General features: G+C 40.6%; 1 protein-coding gene and 1 long non-coding RNA gene across 4 annotated transcripts in view; one reads left to right on the top strand and one right to left on the bottom strand.

Annotated features, from left to right (window-relative positions):
- Window positions 1-2,845, top strand: part of LOC309809253 — a 184,996-nt gene extending 182,151 nt beyond the window's left edge. The window contains exon 3 of the long non-coding RNA XR_014294833.1: window positions 2,734-2,845. This is a non-coding gene — a long non-coding RNA (uncharacterized lncRNA). The remainder of the gene's footprint in view (window positions 1-2,733) is intronic.
- LGI1 (leucine rich glioma inactivated 1) overlaps window positions 1-21,280 on the bottom strand; it is a gene marked incomplete at both ends in the record, with an annotated part of 32,815 nt that extends 11,535 nt beyond the window's left edge. Inside the window, 4 exons of one of the 3 annotated variants that reach the window (XM_082630151.1) lie at window positions 2,419-2,490; window positions 2,590-2,661; window positions 20,585-20,656; window positions 21,051-21,280. In XM_082630151.1, the coding sequence (XP_082486277.1) occupies window positions 2,419-2,490; window positions 2,590-2,661; window positions 20,585-20,656; window positions 21,051-21,265 (431 nt within the window). The remainder of the gene's footprint in view (window positions 1-2,418; window positions 2,491-2,589; window positions 2,662-20,584; window positions 20,657-21,050) is intronic. The other 2 variants (XM_082630153.1, XM_082630152.1) reach the window with 2 other exon arrangements.
- Window positions 21,281-22,315: the final 1,035 nt, after the last annotated feature.

Below are 22,315 nucleotides of genomic sequence, written 5' to 3'. Positions count from 1 at the left end.
TAATTAGAAAGGAGATCATGACCTGGGGGCAAGGCACTCAGTGAGAAAATATTTGTTCATCTAATTCCTCTTGCTAGACTGAGCTCTTCCAGGTTGGAGCTGGATTTTATTCATTTTTGTGTGGCACATCCAGAGACTATTTAGGATGAACCATATGGCAATGCCATTTTTGCAGATCCAAAAGAGTCTCATATTGGCAATGCCACACGAATCAACCTAAGTGTTTGATAAAGATGCAAGAGATCTAAGGGTCATATTCAATCGACTTTAACCTGTTCCCTCCTAAAACCTCCTTCCTACCTCCAGCACCAGTCAGACAGGTGGGACTTCCCTTTCATTGTCTGACTCTTAAGATTAACGCCTCTCTCTTTGAAGGCTGCCTTTTGTGTTCCCTTGAGCTTGAAAATTTCTAGGTATTAAGCACATGCTGTACCAGTGCCTTCTTGTTATACTCTTCATACCTCTAAAGAGGGGGCCTCATAATGACCCAAATTTATATTTCCATTTTATTTGATGGGCATAATAGGCTCTAGTCAAACAAAATGAATGTTCTTCACTAGGGTGTTGTATAAATTTTTTTCTTCCCCACTTTCCGCCCTTCCTCACCCCTCCCCTCTTTCCCCCTCATTCCTTCCTTTCTCTCTCTTTCTGCCTCTCTCCCTCCCTTCTTTCCATTCTTCCCTCCAGGTGAGGTAGGCCTTTAGGCTGGAGAGAGGATATACTTGATTGAACTAAGGGGCACGGCAAGGCTATGTCCAGGTTCCCAGAGAGAACACCAGGGTCTTACATCCTTCCTTCAGCCCCTCATGATGCTGAGCCATTAGACACAGGCCATGTTGAATGGATTTATGTGAATCAAGTAGATTTCAAGTTGAAGTCATGAACTTCCATTTATCTTTCCATTTATTCGTTTCTTTTATTTATTTTTGTCTGAAAGATTAGACTTGGTGGTGTTTGGCTCTAATCAAATGGCATAGCATTCGTACCATACACAGCCAGGTTTGCAGCACATTGTAACACTGATGTGAAAAGCAGTGTTGCAAACTGTTTATTTTATAAACATTATTTTCCTCATCATTTTATAATGACTATATACAGAAGCCTTGAAAGGTGCAGTGATTTCGTAAAATACATCTGGCCATCAGTTCCCTGTTGCTACAAATCCAAACAGCAGTAGAGACAGGGACTAGTAGAGGCAGCATGATGACCACGTAGACACCCTAGAATAAAGGTTCAAATGGCAGACATTTTTATCTGCCTTGTTACCTGCTACCTCCCACGGTCTAGAACAGAGCTGGAAATGAGGTGGTACTGTGAGGCAATAGGTTAAAATCGACAGAATGACTATGATGCTTGGATGACTTGCATCTTTATCTAACACTAAAGAGACACATATCAGGCACTTGAGAAACAGTCCCTGAATGGATGAGTAGCCATAGCAGTTCAGCTATTGAGTTGATGTTATCATAATTCCATAACTACTCAGTGCACTTGTCACATATCCCCTCCAGGCTTCTGTTTCCTCATGTCTAGAATGGGGGTTGTGTGACTCTGGCAGGATCTTTGAGAGGATTAAATGAAAATTCACATAAAGCACACTGGCCAACATAGTAGTAGGCACTTAACAAATGTTAGTGCCATTTCTTCCCATGCCCTTCTAGTTTCCTTAAAAGTACATCTGTCTTTGAGTGTGTGTGTGTGTGTAGGGGGTGGGAGAGGGTAAGGGAAAAGAGTTATTTGGTTCCTGTTACTCAGGATTTCCCAGCCTCAGGACTGTGCCATTTTAGGCTGGATAATTCTTTGTTGTGAGGCTGTCCTCTGCATTGCAGGATGTTTAGCAGCATTGCTGCCCTCTACCCACTAAATCCCAGTTACATCCTCTAGTTGTGACAATCAGACATGTCTCTAGATATTGGTGAATGTTCCCTGGGAGGTAAAATTGTCCCGTTAAGAACAGCTGATGTAGCTCTAATCATCCATTGAATAAATATTTCTCTTATAAAAAAGCTGTTCAGGTGCTGTGTAGACATGGCCTGTGGTTCTAGTGTATGTTTAAATGTATATGAAGTCCGGGCTTGTACAGAAAAAGAGAAACAGAGAATATCAAATTAAGCTATATAGTCAATTCATGAAATGAGTAATGATGTAGATAATTAAAAACGTTATTTCAGTCACACAATTTCCCTGCAGTAGATTGTTTTCCTAATTATTGCTGGTTTGGGCTAGTATTAATAGTAACTGGTTTCCTGGACACACACTGGCTGATGGCAGGGAGAGAAGGCAAATGTGCATGTAGAGAAATCATTTGGCTTTCTTAAATTTTCATGGATGCCCACAAAGCGGGTGCTTTAACCGCAGGTTATCAAGTTGCATTGCCCACTGGCAAGTTTAAAAAGTAATAGCAACATTCATACTTACAGGTGAATTAAAGACTTTAGTCCCCGGAAAGTGTGTCTTGAAATGGACTTGATGTTGTTGTTTTCTATGAATCTGCAATAGGTTATAATATTTTGGGTCAGACAGCTGTAGGAACCTCAGAGTCCTTGTACTGAATCATTATGTTAAAAAAAAAAAGGTTATTTTACTTACAAATACTCTAGATGTGGGAGACCAATAAAAGCATCATCACTGATCACATCAAATGAGTTCGATGTGAATAACCTGCCCAGAAAAAGTTCACAATGAAATGGTTAAACTGACAGATTGTCAATCTTTGCTGCTTTTATCTCTCAGAGAAACGAGTGGGAGTTGTGCACGGAAAAATGTCTGGATGTTTGCCTTCTACAGTGTTATTTATTCAGGTAATTTTTGCAGCTTTTTTTTTAACCGTCAATTATCTCATCAAATGCTCATTGAGGGGTGCCTTGTGCCCCACTCCTCACAGGGATGGATGTCACATGCCCTGGGTAACATTTTGAGATACAATAGGGCAAGTATGGCAGTCGACAGCCAAATCAACATGTTGCAGGTTTCCATGCAAAGACACTAGCAGAGTCTCTCCCTCTTGCTCTAGAAACTTCTGGAACATTCTGACCAGGCCAAATAATGGTGTCATGGTTTCAAGCCTGGGAAACCTAGAAAACTAGCTCCATGTCCGGTTATGCTGTGATATCTCATAGTAGATAAGCCACCGACACTGGCTTAATAAAAATCAACTAACCTTCTACTTTGAAAATAGAACAGGCTGAAGATGGGAAACCATGAGGCTTAGGAAGAGTCTCAGACCCATTTTATTACTACATAGTTGAAAAAGAATACTTTTACTTGGACAAATTTATTTGCAATTTCAAAATCCACAGGGATTTGGTTTCAAAATAACTGATGAAAAGGAACATCAACCAGCCGTCCCCACATCCTGTTGAATTTCCCGAAGAATTTTTTTTTTCTGAATGGGAGGCTTAACAGAGGTGATTATAGGTCAAATAATACAAAGTTATTTTTTTAGAGCGAGTATTAATTTATGGAATTCATTAGATAAAGTGTTGATAAAAACTGAAAATAAAGTTTTACATGTACTGATGACAGATTTATAATGAGTTCAAGTGACATTTGGTCTACATGTTAAGGTTTTCATATGGGAGAACCTCATATTTCACTTGTACTTAGAGTCTAAAATGTGACCGTGGTCATGGGACAGACCAGAAGTTTGACATAATTTGACAACTCATGTCTCATACGTACTGTTTAATTGTACTATGTAAAGTCCAATATTCTCTGTTAGTAAACTTTTTCTACTTTTATTTTTGAGGTGTAGGGGTTAAAAATAACTGCCACTAACCAACTTAGTGACTTACCCTCTCTGAGCCTGTTAACTAAGGGGATTAAAACTAGGAGATCTCACATGCTAAACAGTTGTGAATAACTTATTTGACATCTGGGATTCCTTCAGAATATTGAGAGGAGGGGGTAGCAGTGGGTTAGAGATGAACTGAGCATGAGGTGGTAATTTCTGAAACTGGAGGCTAGGTCCATGGGAGTGAATTTTACTATTCCTACTTTTATATATGCTTGAAAATTTCTGTAAAAATGGGGGAAAACACAAACCAAACAAACAAAACCAGATGATCTCTTGCATTTCTTCCTAAGCTATCATTCCTGGAATGATGTTGGATTCTCTTCTATCCCTTCTCCTTCCAACATCATCCATAGCTTTATACTCAAGTGATTCACTAGACTCTGAAGAGTCAACACTATCAAATAGTCACACGTATTAGATGCCCATAGTTATTCAAACAAATTCAAAGTTTTATGATTTCAGTCACAACTTTGGCAATTGTCTCTTCTTACTTCATGGTTCTGGGAAACGAGAGGATTACTCAGCCTTACTCCAAGGTAAGCTACCATCCAAAGTCTTCCTTAGGTTCCAGATTTTCGTTTCATTCTGTATAAGCAGCATCAAGGATGGAGAGAATGAAATAAGGCAGAAATAGATACAGAGAAATACCTCCCATGCTCACTGGTTTGCAAACTGTCCCGTGGTTGGACCAGTGACTTCAAAATCACTCACTCCAAGTCACTGGAAGAAATGGCTTCTAACACTAGTTCTCCTTATGTTGAATCATATGCATAACAGGGGAGGATATAGATATTAGTGGGCAGAATTAGCCCGCACATGTCAGGGAACTAAAAGAGGGTTTCCACTAGAATTTTAATCTGCTTGTTCATTGCTTATCCCTAGCACCTGTAATAGTGCCTGTCCCATAGTGGACACTGAATAAACATTTGTTAAATAAAGAGGGATTTACTTTACATTAAATTCTGGTCATTACTACATTACTAGATTGAATGTTCCTTACATCAGGGGTTTATCTTTATTGACTTTTGTGTCCTCAGCCCTGAGCATATTTCCTGGCTGAATTGTGTTTGCTGAACTAGCTCATAAGGATCAAAACCTCTGGCTAAAACTACAACACGCAAGAATATGGGTGAATCTCACAAACCTAAGTCCAGGGAAAGAAGCCAGAATGCAATAAAGTCCATCCTACATGATTGCACTTATATAAAGAACAAAACCCAGCAAAACTAATCTATGCTGGCAGAAGTCAAGTTAGGGTTTACCCTCGAAGGTGAGTAGTAACTGGAAGGGGGCACAAAGGGACTCTTTAGGGTAATGATAATGTTTGGTTTCTTGACCTGGGTGCTGGTTACAAGGGTGTTAACTTTATAAAAAATCATGGCAGGGGTGGGAGTGATTAATAGGCAGAGCATAGAGGATTTTTAGGGCAGTGCAAATACTCTGTATGCTACCATAATGATGGATACATGTCACTGTACATTTGCCATAGAATGTACAGCACCAAGACTGAACCCTAATGTAGACTATGGTTTCTGAGCGATCAAGTAAGTTCATCAGTTGTAACAAACATACCACCTTGGTGGAAGAGGCTGGTGATGGGGGAGGCTATGCACATGTCAGGATAGTGGGTCTATGGGAAATCTCTTTGCCTTCTCTTCAATTTTGCTGTGAACCTAAAACTGCTCTAAAAAAATTAAGTCTTAATTTAAACTATCAAGATGTACACTTAGGATATGCACACTTTTCTTTACGTAAATTATATTTCAATAAAAAGTTTTCTTATAAAAGCTAACACAAATCCCTTTGGCTAAGATAATAATGAATATCTAAATTCTAATATCTAGATTCTAATTCTAATATCTAGATATTCTAATATCTAGATTCTAAATTCAATTGTAATTTTCTTTGGACAAGGATTCCATGGACAAAGATTTGTAAATTTATACATACATTCTAAATATAGTTGAGCAGGCTATCCATTTTATTATCCTATATATACTTAAAAAAACTTAAAAAGGTCCTGTGCTATAAAGGGGGTAAAATGCCAATCTTTAAGTTGTATGGGTTCCTTTATAAATGTTTGATTTCAATATCATGATTTGTTATTGAGCCAGATGTGTTAAAGAATCCCAAAGTCCCTGTTAAGGTAAACTGTGTTACCCCACCCCATCTTCACACAAAACAGATCTGGAGCAGACCAGGGTGGTCAGGTTTTATACCTCATGACCTCTGTCCCTTTTCATAAATTATGAGACCAAGAAGGACTCCATTCTTCATCCAGAGTAGCTGATCCTGAGGTCAGTCAGCATCCCATGGCCCAACTAGTCTGGTTCAAAAAGGTGAGTTGGGCTAAAGATGAATCCCTTCTTGGGGATTTGGAATCACACACAGATGGAACCAGCCAGCAGAGGAGCTGAAGGAGAAAAGAGGCCTTAGGGTTGAGTTAGCTCCATGGCAGGCAGACTGTGCAAGTCACACTCAGAAGAGAGTGGAATGCAGAGGAGACCTCACAAAGGGCAGTGTGTGTGAAGGCTGGAGCAGGGAGATGCCCACATCTGTGTTAGATCCTACACCTGTGCTTCTCAATCTTAGTTGCACTTGGAATCACCTGGGGAGCTTTAAGAATACTGATACCGGGTTCTCCGCCCTCAGGGATTCTGGTTAAATTCTATGCCTGGGGTGTGGCCTGGGCATGACATATTTAAAAGCTCCCCAGGTGTCTCTTACACACAGCCAGGGCTGCATATGGTAAGCTTTCTTGTCAGCCACAATAGCCTTCCTTTACCTGTGGTGACCGAGGGGGCCTGTGCTCCTTGCAGCAAGTGTGGCTGGAATAGTTGCTCTGGTACACAGAGGCGCTGTGGATTATCCCGTCTCCATAACTACAGGCAGCAGGAGTCCACAATAATAGGACTCAGATTTGACAACTGCCCTCACAAAAGTAGCACATGGAGGGGCGGGTGGGGAGAAGTGTACTGTCTGAATGAACTGGTTACCCTGAGCTGCAAATCAGAGATCTCTATCCATACACTTGCCAAGCGGCCATCCAGTAGGTTGGTGCAGAGATATTGTAGAGTTTGCCCTCTGCCCCTGATCCTGTAGGAACATTTGAGATCTCTGCCACTTCCTCTATTCTTAGGGAGGGAAAAAGGCAGGCACTGTTCCCTAGAATTTTGGTGGAGGTGGACACAGGGATGCACCTTGTCCTTTCTGTACCCGCCCCCCAAGGGCTGTGCACTTAGGTCTCTTAGCCATCATGAGTGCAGTACAAAAACAACGGAGTGTGGAAGGTGTGGGGAGGAGTTTTTTCCTCTGCAACCAAGGGAGTGTGTATTTCCTTATCAAGAAAGACATTTAAGACCATACATATCAACTATCAATACCATGCAGGCAATAGCTCATTCTTTAAATGATGATTGTTGCCTCCATAATAGCCTGTATTTCATAGACTCCTGCTGCATTATCTTATTTGGTCTTTGAACCCACTCTGTGAAAGTGGTAGAGTAGGTTAATAGCTGTTTGGCAGGAGGAAACTGAGGCCTAGAGGAATGTTAAAAGCTTTGACCAAGGTCATGAGGCCCAAGACTCCTGGTCTGCTGCCCTTTCCACACACTGAGTGGTCTCAGTATAGGACCCGGATCACATAGTGATACAACATCCACATTCTGGTAGACAACAATAATAACACTACTCAGCTTATGCAGATTTAAGAAATCTAATTAAATCATAATTCCTTTTTTAAAGGAATTAATTACTCAAAATTAGCAGCCTTAAAGTCACATTAAGATCATGTCAACTTGTATTTTTTTCAAGTCAAGAATTTTAAAAATCTGAATGCAGTTTGGTGTATTCTGCTTAAGGACGCTATATGCTCAGTGTAGAAATTCTGGAAAATAAAAGCTTAAAGAAGAAAATAAAGATCACTGTAATCATACTACCTAAAGATGTGAATATGTGTATATATAATAAATATATGATATGTACATGTATATATTTATAAAATTGGAATAATAATTTTTATATTATTCTGTGTCCTCCTTTTCATGTACTTATTTTTTTCAAGAACAATTTCTCAGGACAATACATTTTCAATATATAATTTTAACAGACGCGTAAGTTTTGTATTATGGAGATATTGGGATTTAACTTTTGTATTGTTGATTCCAATTTTCACTATTATAAACACTACCATAACCACCCTCTCATGCAAGTATTTTTCCATATTCCTAATTCTTTCCTTAGAATAGACTTAGGATAGATTTTTTAAAGTAGCATTATTGGATTGTATATGGTTTGTATGTCTCTAGTTTATTACTAACTTGTATCAAATTACATGTTCAATTCTGAATATAAAAACACCTGTTTTTACCACATCCTTACCAACATTTAGTATTATCATTTTTGTTTCTTTTTCTATGAAATCATGTCCTTTCACCATTTTTATTGCTTTCTAAGTGCCTTTTATTTACTAAGGATACTACCTATTCTTTTCCTTTCTTATTTGATGCTGAGTTTTTCCCTATTGATTATGATTTGCCTTTTGAATCATGATTTTTAACATATAGACATTTTACATTTTAACAAAATATATCAACTTCTATTATATATTCTTTCTTTGCTGTAATTCTTAAAATGTTTTTTCCTACCTTGATATTAATGAAATATTACCTAAACCTCCCTCCTTAAGCTTTTTTTTTTTTTGACTCTAATTTATTTGGGACTTACTTTTATCTGTGATGTGAGGTGAGACATTGCCTTGATTCCTGCCTAGATATTTACCCAAATTTGCAAAGCCTGTTGTTGAATAATTAATGCCCTCCCCCGCCCCGCCACTTGCGAGTACATATTACTTCCTTCAAATGTCTGCTATTTTATTGGGTTTTTCCAGAAATGAAATCTTGGATTTACTTATTATTCCCACTGCTTCCTAATTTATTATTTTTTCTGTTTATTATTTATTTTCTCTTGAGGTCCTTAGAATATGTATTGTGTCATGCTCAATTCATATGTGTTTATTCTTTCTGATTTAAAATGAAAGTATCAATATTTAGAAGTATGACTTTACCTCTATGTAAAGCATCCAGTAAGTTTTAAATGTAATCTCTTAAAATTGCATATTTGATTTCAACAAATATTTAGAATAATATTCTTAAAATTTCCTGTTGATGATAGTTTGTTTTTTTAAAAAAGCTTTCATAATTTAAAATTAATATTGCACTGGGACCAGACGATGAGATCTGTAAAATGTCTGCTAACCCTGAGCTCCAGTTCTTCCCTCTGACTACCTATTTTCAACTGTCTGTAGGAGTGGGTTGCATCTCTCCATAAGCAATAAATTAACACCAAGGCTGAAGGGTTATTAGGGGGTTCCTAGTTGAAAAGCTAGGACCAGCAGCACTTAATTCAAAAGGAGCAGAGAGGGCTTCCCTGGTGGCGCAGTGGTTGAGAATCTGCCTGCCGATGGAGGGGACACGGGTTCATGCCCCGGTCCGGGAAGATCCCACATGCCATGGAGCAGCTGGGCCCGTGAGCCATGGCCGCTGAGCCTGCGCATCTGGAGCCTGTGCTCCGCAACGGGAGAGGCCACAACAGTGAGAGGCCTGCGTACGGCAAAAAAAAAAAAAAGGAGCTGAGAAGTGTGTGATAGGGTTAGCATGGAGCTCAAGTGCTGGGCTCAGCAACAGAGAAGTAAAGGAAGAAGCAGAGGGTCACAGAATGAGGATCTAGCTACATTAGAAGGAGGTCAAGGCTAAGGCTGCCCAACGTCCAGCTGGGGGTCCACAAGAGTAAAATAACTGGGCAGGAGGGACATGTGTCGATGCCAAGGCTGATGGGCTGCTGAAGCGGTTTCTTACCCTGGCTTCTCACCTCTTCTAGGGACCAGGGAAGGAGCATGCTGCAGAGGAAATCGCAAAGCCTGGGTCTTCATTCCCACTTGGCCATAAATCCTCTGTGTGGCCTTGAGCACATCACTTCTCCTCTCTGTGTTGTCAAATGAGGGGTCTAAACTAGCTTGAAAGATGTATGCGTCAGGCTTGTAGTGCTGCAGGCTTCATTCATGGAAGAGGAGGCGTGGCCTCTACATGAGGAGTGGGGCATAGTGGGGTGGCAGGTCTGCAGATGGCTGAATGGGAGGAGTAACCCTGCTGGGAAAATCTCCCCTTGTCTTAAACCAGACTGCTCATCTGGTCACATCAGGGCCCCCGGGCTCTACTGACACTTCTTCAGACTCTCTAGTCACCTGTGACATCTTTGCCATCAGAGTTGTCATTGTTCCACAAGGGGTCTGCATTTTATCTTCCAGCCCAAAGCAGATTCTTGCAGCTATGGAGGGGTGGATGATTTAGGGGGCTCTCCCATAATGCCCCCCCACCCTCAGTAAGGGCTAGTCTGGATGAAGAAGAGTGAGCAGCCAGCATTGGGCTGTCACTTAGAGATGGCACTGATTAGACATAGAACAGAGAATCTGGTTTCTAAGTTTGTGGCTGCCACTTATTATATACATGATACATCAAGGAAGTAAATCTATTTCATCATCTGTTAAAATAGGAATGATAATAGCAAAAAGATTTCCTGGAAGATTCTAAGAATTCCATGAGATAATGTACAAGAGCGTGTCTCCAATGCTTCTGCCAAGGAATCGCTCAGCAAAGAGCATAGACATAAAATATCAGAGCTGGAAGAGCTTCTAGCTCTAGCAAAGGACCTTAGTTATACAGAGTGGGAAACTGAGGTCCAGTGAGATTGTCACCTACCTAAGAGAACTGTTATGAGCATTGTCCAGGGAATTAGGCAGCCATGGGCAGTGTTGCGTAAACATACTTCCAAGTACATATGTGTGCCTGTATGTGTATATGTGCACATATATATGTAAATGAGAGAGCAAGATGCATGGGTTACACCTGTTGGAAGATTCGAGGGCATAGCTGGAGGGGCTGGCCAACTTGTTTAGAGCTGCCTCTGCTTAAATGATTCAGACCTGCTAGCTGTTACTAATATTCTCCTTTATCCAAAAGAATAGGACTGGTTGAATGAAAATTAATAATAGGCTGATGATTAACTTTAGTTAAATGCACACATTCTAAGTGCATGTGCCACGTGAATAATTTACATCTGAATATTTTAAAATATGCTCTTAAGATAGGGAAGCATTAAAATGGGAAACATCACATATGAGCGCGTTATGTCACAGTTCTTTTTGACTTTCATCCTTGGAAAACATTTTCAATGTAATTCAGCTGATCCTTAAGTAGACCACCACCTCTTTGATCTGGATTGATGGAGAGTAACCTTACTTTTGCTCTCATAAGTCTGGGAGGGGGCACCCTAGAGAGATATGCCATTCAATTCCTCAGGTGAGGAAACTGAGGCCTGCAGAATTAAATGACTTATTCAAGGCCACATCTTTTGTCAGCAGCAGCGCCAGGTTTAGAATGTAGATTTTAGATTTGCAGGGATTCCCTGGGGAATATTCTTGGCATGCACACTAGCAAAGACTTGAGCATGGACCCACCCCTCTTGTTTTATAGCTCATTACCTCTCCTCCCAGGATAGTCAAAACCTTTCCTTTATAGACATTGGCATAACTAGTCAATAGCCCACCCTCCCGATGTTGTTTGTAAATTCAGTCTGTATTTCCCTGCTCCTAAAAAACAAAGGAGGAGGGACTTAAATTTTATTTAAAGCCTATTCTATGCCAAGCCTCATCTTTATCAGATTGCCATCTATTAACTCATTTTAATCCTCCAATAAACACTGTAATGTAGGTTTTATAGTCTCCATTTAAAATACAAAGAAACCCAAGGTGAGAGAGGTAAAGTAATTTGAAGCTTGTAACTGGCAGAGCTGGGATTCTGTGCTCAGGTATGATCTCCCCCCGGACTGGTAATGGTCATGGGCAAGGCCATGCTTCCTCTTTTTAGTCCTATCGGGTCTGCCCAGTATCTGCTACAAATCTAGGCAAGCCTTACCCCGTAGTTCCCAGAGTGTAGTCCTTGGAACACAAGGCCTTTACTGGGTTGAGAGGTTTTACATGAACAACAACAGAAAAAACCAACAAATAAATTTGGGGAAAGTGGGTAAATGAAGTTACTCGGGGTTCCTAATTACACGAATCTTTCTAAAGTAAATTGAGACTCTTCAAAAGGGATTTAAATATGCAGCTTCCCAATCTTATTGATAATGGGACCCTTGTATCATTGAGTTTTACATACAGTGTGTATACCCAGAGAAATGCTGGATTAGCCATTTGGGAAATAGCTGTGAGGGAATCCTCTCAAAACAAAAATAGTGAGAGTGTAAATTTAAGCTCAAGGGGCTTTTTCCTATTGAATGGGCTGCAAGTGATAATCTACTTCCTCTGAAAGATGGAGCTCCACTGGGAGGTCCCCAAAGAAGCAGAGTGTGCCACGCTGCTTGACCAGGTGGAGAGCCTGGCCGTGAGTCACTCCCTATATGGAGATAGATGGCTTAATGGATCCTTTAAGATAGGATTCTTTCTACCCACCCAAGCTCTGTTAGCAAGCCTCTCTAGAACAAGCTGAGGTATAAATAATTAAGCTAATAAATAAAGCAAGGGACTTCCCTGGTGGCGCAGTGGTTAAGAATCCGCCTGCCGATGCAGGAGACATGGGTTCGAGCCCTGGTCCAGGAAGATCCCACATGCCGCGGATCAACTAAGCCCGTGTGCCACAACTACTGAGACTGCCCTCTAGAGCCCGAGAGCCACAGTTACTGAGCCGGTGTGCCACAACTACTGAAGCCCACGCACCTAGAGCCCGTGCTCCGCAACAAGAGAAGCCACCACAGTGAGAAGCCCCGCACCGCAACGAAGAGTAGCCCCCGCTTGCCACAACTAGAGAAAGCCCGTGCACAGCAATGAAGACCCAACACAGCCATAAATAAATAAATAAATAAATAAATAATAAAAATAATAAAAAATAAAAAGAAGCTCTTTAAAAATAAATAAATAAAGCGAACACTGAAGGCATAGATTCCCAATATTCTGTTGCAGGTTAAGAAAAGGAAAACAACATAAAATAATTCCAGAGACTTTTCTAAGCCAAGGTGCATTGCGAGTAGCCAAGCAGGGATAGAATGAGCAGTTTCCCAAATTTATTTGAGCACAGAACTCTTTTTTTTTTTTCAGGACAACTGTTCTATAGGACACGAGTTTAGAAAACATTGGTCTAAAATATAACTTTAAAGTATATAAGTCCCTTTCCATTTGCTCTTTTCTTCACACTCTCTCTCTCTCTCTTTCAAAGGAAGGAGACCAGAATTTACACATACAAAGGAGAGTTGAACCCTAGGGAAACTCGATGTCCTTGCAGCGGGCCACTCTTTCAAAGGGCTTGTCAGTGATTGTCTCCAGGAATGAGGACACATCCCCTGCATATTCTCACTAATGGCAAAGGTTGACCCTTTGAGAGGGGATTTGATTTGGAGAAGAAAGCTATGCAAAGTTAAGCCCCGTTATTCATGTTCAAGAGGAAGCAGAGAGAAGTAGTTAAAAGTGAGGATGTGGGTTTAACACTCCGGCTCTGCGACTTATGAGGGGTGTGACATCGCGGAGGTTACCTAACCCTTCTAGGATTCAGTGCTTCATCTGCAAAATGGACATAATCACACTTCCTCACAGGGTTATTGTGATGATGAAATAAAAAATGAGACATATACAGTGCTTGGCATCAGTCAATACAAAAATGACAAATGTCCCCTAACAAAACTTTGCCTGGTTTTATTGTATGACTTGTAAACTGGCAGTGAAGACAATTCTCAAAGATCTAGAAACTTTTAGCTATAGAAGCAAAGTTAGGAAGAATCTCTGATCTCCCGTAAGGAATTCTCTGCAAGTCAGGAGTTACTTGTGCATATAAATTCTAGTCTGTTTATTTTTTAAAGGCTCATTGTTTTTTAATCACAATTCACACAGGCAAACACCTGTCATCCTGCCATGTAAATGGGCTCAACAATTCCTTTCCAGTCCTTGCCCCATGGGAGGGATATTGAAACATTGTTTTACCATCAGCCACCATGGGAGGTCCTGGTAAAGTCCCAGTGGACCTGCTTGGGAAATTGGGAGCTACATTATTATTCTAATAATAACTTTATAATAGTCAATTACATAGAATGAGGCTCTTTCATTTAACAATCTAATTTACTGGTTTGCTAGAATTGATACAATAAATTTTGTCCTTTTCTTTAACAAGGCCATTTTCTATATTATGTATTCTATTCTACAAACAGTACTCTGTTTGTAGAATAGAATAGAATACAATAGAATTTTTAAGCAGAAAGAGACCTTAATTAATTGAACATGAAGGTCTCAGAATGCCAATTACATATGTTTTGTTTGGTCTTTATCCTGTTTCAAAAATCTGCCTCCAGATTTCTGCCTTCCCCTGAAAATTTAAAAAATAAGACCGCATATTCATGTGCCACATTCTCATCAGCAATAATCAGTTGAAACTGAAGATGTCATTTTAAGGTAAGACATGTCTTGTCTGGTTTACCCCAGTCACTACCACTCCCTACTGTCTTATACCCAACTGTTTTCCTTCATTTACCTTATCACCCCAACCCCCATTGGGCATTTGAGTTTGAGAACCATAATTTAATCTATCTCTGGTATTTTCTACATATAAAATCTGAGGCCCAGGGATACTTGGTCACATAGCCCATTACTGTCTGAACTGGATTTCAAACCCAAGTCTCCTGACTTCTACTTCAGGCTTCTTTCCATCTTACCACAGAACTACTCATCTGAAGACTGGCCAGTGTTAATTATTTTTAACAAAACTTGACATGTTTACAAAATACGGTTCCAGTTGTGTTTTCATGAGGAAGAAGTGAAAGGGTTCTGCTTCTCCTTTCCCCTCCCATTCTCAGAAAGGTAAATAGTTCATGTTTCTTGTGAGAAGTATTTGAAGAAAGATTTCTTAGCAGGTTCTGATGGAAACCTATGCGTAGAACAATAAAATTTTAAAGCTAGCACTGTAGGCAAACCCAAACTATACAATCAGATGCTAATCTGATGTTAAGGTCGTTCAAATTAAAGTGATTTTCAGAACTATAATGAAAGCTAATGTTTATTGAGTTACAGGAACCGTGCCAAGTGCCTTACATGTACTGTTTCATTGAATCCTGACTGTAATCCTGTGTAACAGGCACTATGGTTATTGCCCACTTTGTAGATGCAGATAATGAGGCTTGGTTAAACTTGCCCCAAATCACAGAACTAGGAAGCAGCAGAGTGGGATGGGATTTGAACCCTTGTCTATTTGACCACAAAACCTGTGTTCTTTGCTGCTTGCCACATTGCCAGCTCACCAGGGTTAGCCATTTTGATATCACAGCTGTCATTGTAATGCCCTGTGATCATTTTGTAGCCTATCTCAGCCATAGGCTCAACAATGGGCAAGAGTCACCATCCTCACCAAGCAACTGAATATCATTTTGTACAAAATAAGAGAGCTTATCATGACTGCCTTATGATACATTCTCTGTGTTCATAAATTTGCTCTTCATCTTAATAATGCTTAACCAACATTTTTCTTTGGATATCCTGTCAGACTGGATGAAGGGGGACTTTGAACCTTCACAGGAGAGAGGCTAGTCAACCCTGGGAGAGAACCTGGGCAGCAAATATGATTTTGTACTTGTCAAAGACCGAGAGGAAATCAGAGTGAAACAAAAGGGATTCAGGAGGTGGGTCTAAAGAAAGATTTTGGATGCTTTGCCTTTTAAGTTCCCGTACACTGGAAATATGTGTTGAAGAAGTTTGACATCATAATGTCATGAACAAATATCTCTTCATGTTTGGTTTTTTTTTGGTTCAGCCCACTTTCCACACGTCCACACTATTAATTCACATGAAATCTGGTTGTGTATACAAAACATACAAAAGAGCAGGTACATGACCGAGACTATCTACGGATAGGAAAACAGGAATCTCTAGTATAAAATCTATAAAAATATGAACTGAATTCAACAAACATACAGTAAGCAAGATCTAAGCTTATAACATCCAGGCTCTTTTCTAGGACCTTGGCTATTGAGAATGCTCCGTGAGCAACAAGGGCAGACACAAGCACAGTTAGCTCTAAAAATGACAGGAAAGGGGCTTCCCTGGTGGTGCAGTGGTTGGGAGTCTGCCTGCCGATGCAGGGGACGCGGGTTCGTGCCCCGGTCCGGGAGGATCCCACATGCCGTGGAGCGGCCGGGCCCGTGAGCCATGGCTGTTGGGCCTGCACGTCTGGAGCTTGTGCTCCGCGGCGGGAGAGGCCACAACAGTGAGAGGCCCGCATACCGCAAAAAAAAAAAAAAAAAAAAAAAAAAAAAGACAGGAAAAACTACAGACATCAGTAAAATCTACAGAGCTTGAGAAAATAGAGGTAGTTCAGGCTGGTATGGATGGCTCTTCCAGTGTGTGTGTGTTTGTGTGTGTGTATGTGTGTGTGCAGTCAGTACTGCGAGAGATGACCCTAGACAAATAGCCAAATTCTATTAATACCAACTCAGATGTTCAGATGTTTCTCTGTTTCTAGGGAACCATTAAAGGCTTCCAAGCATGAGGGTGACATGATGAGATCTGCGCTTCAAGAAGGTAACACTGATGGAGGTGGGGAGGATAGGGACCGGAAGCAGGGGGACCAGTGCAGAAGCTCCCCAGCAGCCTGTGGAACAGTGATTGCAGCCTCAGTTAGGGCCATGGTCCTGGGGTGAAGAGGAGATGGCAGATTCTCATGCTGTTTCCTGTTGAAAGTGGACATGAGCGAGAGGTAACTCCTAAGTTTCTTGCTTGAATAATTGAGAGAATGAAGTACACTTTCAGAGAAAACATTTGTTGTACAGGGCTGTGTGCACAGTCACAACAATTAATTAATTAAGAAGTTAAAAATCAGAGCTATGGGTCATTGGGCAGATTGTAGACAAAACAGCCTAGGTGATAGAAATTTTTACTTTTTGGTCTCTTGTGGGCCATCAACTGGGCACAAACCAAAACATGCTCATCCATAACCAGCCAGTAATTCCTCTAGAAGCCCTCTTAGCTGATAGGTTTGGCTTGAGTTGTCACTGAAGATTGCTAAATGTGTCTTACATTTGTCATATAAGGAGGAATAGAAAAAGAGGCTAATCACTGTATAGGTGAGATAGGCTATGGATATTTTTCCCTGGACAAATAATATTTTGAAGAACTGAATGATAAAATCTTAGTAAGGATGGACTTATGATTTATCTTGTTCATGCTGTTTGCTTTTCTGTTTTTTAGTTTTTGATTTCTTATGGGCTATATATTTATGTATTGATTGTGGATTAATAAAAGAAATGATGATATTTTTTCCCCAGAGGGATCAATTCTATTGCTTCAGACAAGATCAAATCTCACTGGAATAAACAGAATTTTTTCTGGTTACACCAAATTCTTATATAAAGATTTTTTTGTGTGCATGATACTAACCTAACCCTGTAATTTACTCCCTGCAAATAGAACTCTCTTTAGGGTTGGATAGCTTTAGTTTATTAAAAATTTTATCAACAAATGGCAATGTGGCCACATTTTATACTCTTAAATTTGAATTTTACTTCTGTAATGAGCCTATATCATTGGGGATTTTAGTCTGTGGTTGAGAAGAACAGGACTGTCCTGTGTGAAAACACATTTCTGTAAATTGCCTTCACTACAAGTACCACTCCCTATCACTAAAAACAGACTAGAATGAATAATCATTCCCATTGGTTATGTTTCACAGCAGGCCTATGGAAACATGAATGAAATTACATTTGCTCGGGAAAGGTTTTGTTGCTGTTGTTTAAAACCCTAGGTGTTTTTTAAAAAAATAGGTTTGTATAACTAATCTGATGAATTTTTATTGGATAATTTTATTCTTCCTCTCTACAGAGTGTGGGCTTTTGTTTTTCTTGTTCTCCAACACACATTGCCAGCCAAGGCCTACCAGGATCTTTTCCCCCAAAACATTACATGTAACTTAAGGAGGCACTATGTCTGTTTCCCTCAGTACCCCAGGCTGACATTTCAAAAAGTACTTCTCATCATGCCTTCTGCAGAAGGTCTGAAAAAGCATTTGGGGCCATAATGAAGTTATCAGATTGTTAGGGTGGGCGACGGGAACGGGTCATTTCTTTTCTCTTTTCCACAACTTAGCAAGAAACCAACTGCCTTTGTACATCAATCAAGCAGAATCGATTCTGAAGTTTATCTCTTCACAGGATATGACAGGTCAGTTTGGTAATCCGCGGTCACAAATACCATTAGAATTCATTGCAAACCCCAAGCAATGGCTGGTGTGATCCAGGTCTGGTCTGATGGCAAAAGTCATGCAAAGGCAAATAAGACCCCTGGGTCTTCATGTTCCAGTGTGGGGTTTTCAGGGTAGTGGATGGCCCTGTCCTACAGAAAAACTCTTTCTGTCTGTGAGCCATGCATTCCCACCACTGTTATGATTGTGGCACTATTCATACTTGGAGCCTTTTCATTTATTTTCTCCTCAGTGAAAATGCGCTTATTAGACCCTTTCCCAACGACAGGAGGAAACAGAGAACATTGGACAGGAAGAATGGGGAGTAAAATCTTTAGGAAACAGGATCCTGGAGATCAGAGACAAACTTTGACCCTGGACAATTTTGCATAAGATCAGCCCTGGCACAAATCTGCCATGTTGAGGTTAGCCAATGTGAGTTAAGTAAGGACATCCAGGGCAAGAATTACTCGCCCTTTTGTTATTTCTGAAAACTGAACTGCTTTTAGAAATAAGGGCTGGAATGTTCCATAGGAACTCAGAGCATGGAACGCAGGGGCACGGCACACACACTCGGGTGTGGGCTATTTAAAAACCAGTTCCTTGGCTTTCCTCTGTGATTCTAAATACGTGTAATCACATTACTCTGCAGCAGCCGGTAACTATTTCTATAACATTGTCCAGCATCTGTGTTTGCTGAGGCTGGGTCCACCCAGCAGAAACACAAAGTGGAGAGGTGCTAACTGATGAGGTTGATTGATCCAGGCTTTCTGTGTCACAGCTAACGACCATCCAGTGTTGGAATTTGAGTAGTATGTGTCAACTGACACGTCTCGAATTTTAAGGACTGATCTATTTAACTCTTCTGGGGAGAGAGAGGTGCCTTAGCTCAACAAAAGGATGCTTTTAAAAATTTATGTATTTAACAAATAATAACATAGGCACAACTGATCACTTTCTCACATACAAGCCATTCTTATCCTACGGAAGGATCCCAGCACTGAAGACTTTGCCCCTTTATGTGCTAAAGACTCTGTCTTTTTTGAATTTGTTTGATGTACTAACACTTCCCCTAGTCACACTATTAGCCACCAGTCAAACAGATAAATCACTTAGGAATATTCTACTCAATTGTTAATCATTCAAAGACATTAGCTAGTAGAAGGACAGTAGCCAACATTATTACATAATGTCAAAACACCTGATCAGGTTTATGAAATGAATTAGTCAAACCAGTTTGGGGATTTCATATAGATGAAACAATAGATTAAGTGATTCTTTTTTAGCTCTTTTAGCTTTATGTAAAAAGTTAAAACCCTACCATTTATAAAATGTGCAACCATTTGTCACATCCTATGCCAAGCATTTTATCTACTTAAATCTTATTTATGTCTGATAACTCTTCAAGGTGTCATCACCTCCATTTTACAGATGAGGAGACTGAGGTTCAGAGAGAGTTAGTCATTTGCACACAATTTCATGTCTAGTTTCTAGGGAGTGGTAGGGTGAGATTTACACACAGGTCTCTCACATTTCAAATCCATGCTGTTTGCCTCTGTATATAAAACCTCAAACGGCCAAAATGGCCAATTAAGGCACGAAAACAAAAACCAGAAAACAAGCAAAAAAACTTGGGTCCAGGATCATGCAGTTAAGATAACTACAGCTCAGTTGATGGACATTTGGCTGATTCCCCCCCTGGAACCGGTAACTACAACCCAGTCTGTGGCCTGACACCTGAGAACGGGGGGGACCTCTTGCCCCTGTATGTGGTCCTGCTCTAAGAACTAACACTCCAATGGCCAAACGTTACATGTCAGAACAAATTATCCATGTTACATTATGACTGTGGAGAGATCTGATTTCTTAGTCAAATATTATTTTTTGACTATTTTCAGACATAGACTGAATATATGGTTCCCTCGTGGCTAACTTAAAACACACAGCAAAGACTAATCCTTTGCACTATCCTATATTAATATTTTCTTTCCCTCCTTATAAGGGGATGAGTTACAAATTAGATGAGATTAGAAAGCAGTCACTTGAGAATGAATATTTTAAGGAATTACCTAGAAAGAACTGAGATTTTTCTTCCCCACATGGTAAATCATACAGAGTAGCAGCCTGCCCCAGGTCCCCGAGGACAACATCTTGAGCGCATATGTTATGCTGGGTTCTGTATTGACTAATTCAGAAACTCCAGGGTAAAATAACCAAAGTTCCCAAGTCAAAAATGAAAGTAAAAGGGTGGAATGAAATGAAGATCATTGTTGCAACATTCCAACAACTTCATAAATAGCCATGAAAGTAGCTAGCATTACAGGTTAGCAAATTTACAATTGCAAGCATCAATCCGCACCGTTGGTGTCAAGTCGCAAACAAACCCATCTACCTCACTTTACTGATATTCCTTTCCTCTCCAGAAATATAATCACATTTGACAAAATTAATATTGAGATCGTTTTACTAGAGGGTTTATCTAAATATATGCTATATTAAAAATAGTCATGATATAAATATTTCTCACAAGAGCTGCAGCGATGGTGTGAATAAAAAACTCCCTTCTGAGATTTCAGTAAAACCAGATCTCACAAAGGACCTGAAAGAAAACAAAACAAAACAAAACAACAAACAGACACAAAGAGACACACACACAGAACAAACCTTATGTTAATCCAGTTTAGCAAAACAGTCACTATTTGACACTATTTTATGAAGTACGATACTGTTCCTTCCCAGATGAAGTAGGAGAGATGAATCTGCTACAGGTTTCTCATAATAATGTTCAGGGGTGGAAGATATCTAAGCATGTTCTGTAGCAGCTAATAAAAATCAAAATTTCTAAATGCAGCAAAATGTTAGCCCTGTCAAATGGCCAAGCGTGCAAGAGGAATCTCTCCCCATGCCCTTCTAGCAATACATACAAAGCCCCAAATACATCGGCTGGAATTTTTAAATTGTAAATTAGATACCAAAATGCTTACGGGCCTTACAATGAGATAACGTCAGGAGGAACGGTGCGTGGAATGGATCTGGCATTCTCACATAAAGCATTATCTTTGGTACAAGTACACACGGCAGGGCATTTTGGCTTCGCTGGTTTCTTCCCCTCAGTCAGCAAAAGCGCAGATAAGAGACATAGGCAATAAGCAATTCTTTTCAGGGGGATGCAGGCATTTCCCATCCTTTGGCTTCTCTCTGATTCCATGCAGTCGAAAAAATATCCCCAAACATGAACAGGGCTTCTGGAATTCAGATGGTGATTGTCTTGCTTTAAGACCAGGTCACATAAGAGTCCACCCTTTTCCTTTGCCTCTGTCTCTCTGCTTTTCAAAACAGGGACCTGCAGCTGATTCGTGAGCTGCTCCTCGCTCCAGCGATGCACTGCTCGGGGAAGAGACCTGTGAGGTGCTGCGAGATGGGAGGGATCCAACTGCTCGAGGAGAGAGCGGACTTGCATCACCACGAAAACACTGAGCACAGACCAGCCTTCGAAGGCAAAGCGAAGTGATGTAACAGAAAATAAACAGCTTTCTGCTTGCACCGGGAGCCCTTTAATTGTTACCAAAAATAGGATGGCATAATGTCTTATTAGTGGGTGGGTGGGCCGGTGGGTGGGAGCAGTCATCTTGCATCGGATCTCAGCAATCTCAGAAACCTTTGGGAATTTGCTTTTCATGTGGCAAACACCCTAGTAAGAAAAGCTAGCTTTGGAGCCAGCCCTGGCTGGAAATATGAAGTGAAATGAAACTCTCTCCCTTCGCAGCTTTTGGCTAAAACCTTGGTATTTCTTGCTGAGTCCACCTGACTGATGCCATCGCTGAAAGACAAACAAGAACACATGGAGAATGTGACTTTCAGGGAATGAATGTGAGTAAATACTTTTCTGACACTTAACTGTCATAAATTATTGATTTTCATAATCCACCCCGCCCCCTCCCCCCCCATGTGTAAGCCATTCCCTCCTCCCGTGGTGAGGGAGGGAGACAGAAGCGGTTCGTTGACTGCCTCTGTGTATAACCCGCCCTCCTCACCTCTCACACTCCCCCTTCTTCAGCGCTGGAACCAGAAGCCTGGAAGGAACTCCCTGCCAGCAGGAGGCAGCCAACTTTGGTTTCCAGGGCTCTGGAAAGGTCTGGCTGAACCCAGGAGGCTGAGATATGGTGGGGAAAATGCCAACCTAAGAGCCAGAGACCTGGCTTTTTAGGGTCCAGTTCTGCCATGAACTAACTGATGGTGTCTCTGGATCTATTCTCCT

The sequence above is a fragment of the Mesoplodon mirus genome (genome assembly GCF_964341445.2).
Source record: "Mesoplodon mirus genome assembly, chromosome: 2".
Classification (NCBI taxonomy): Eukaryota; Metazoa; Chordata; class Mammalia; order Artiodactyla; family Ziphiidae; genus Mesoplodon; species Mesoplodon mirus.
The sequence above is the reverse complement of the archived record's forward strand: the minus strand, read 5'-3'. Positions and strand labels throughout refer to the sequence as shown.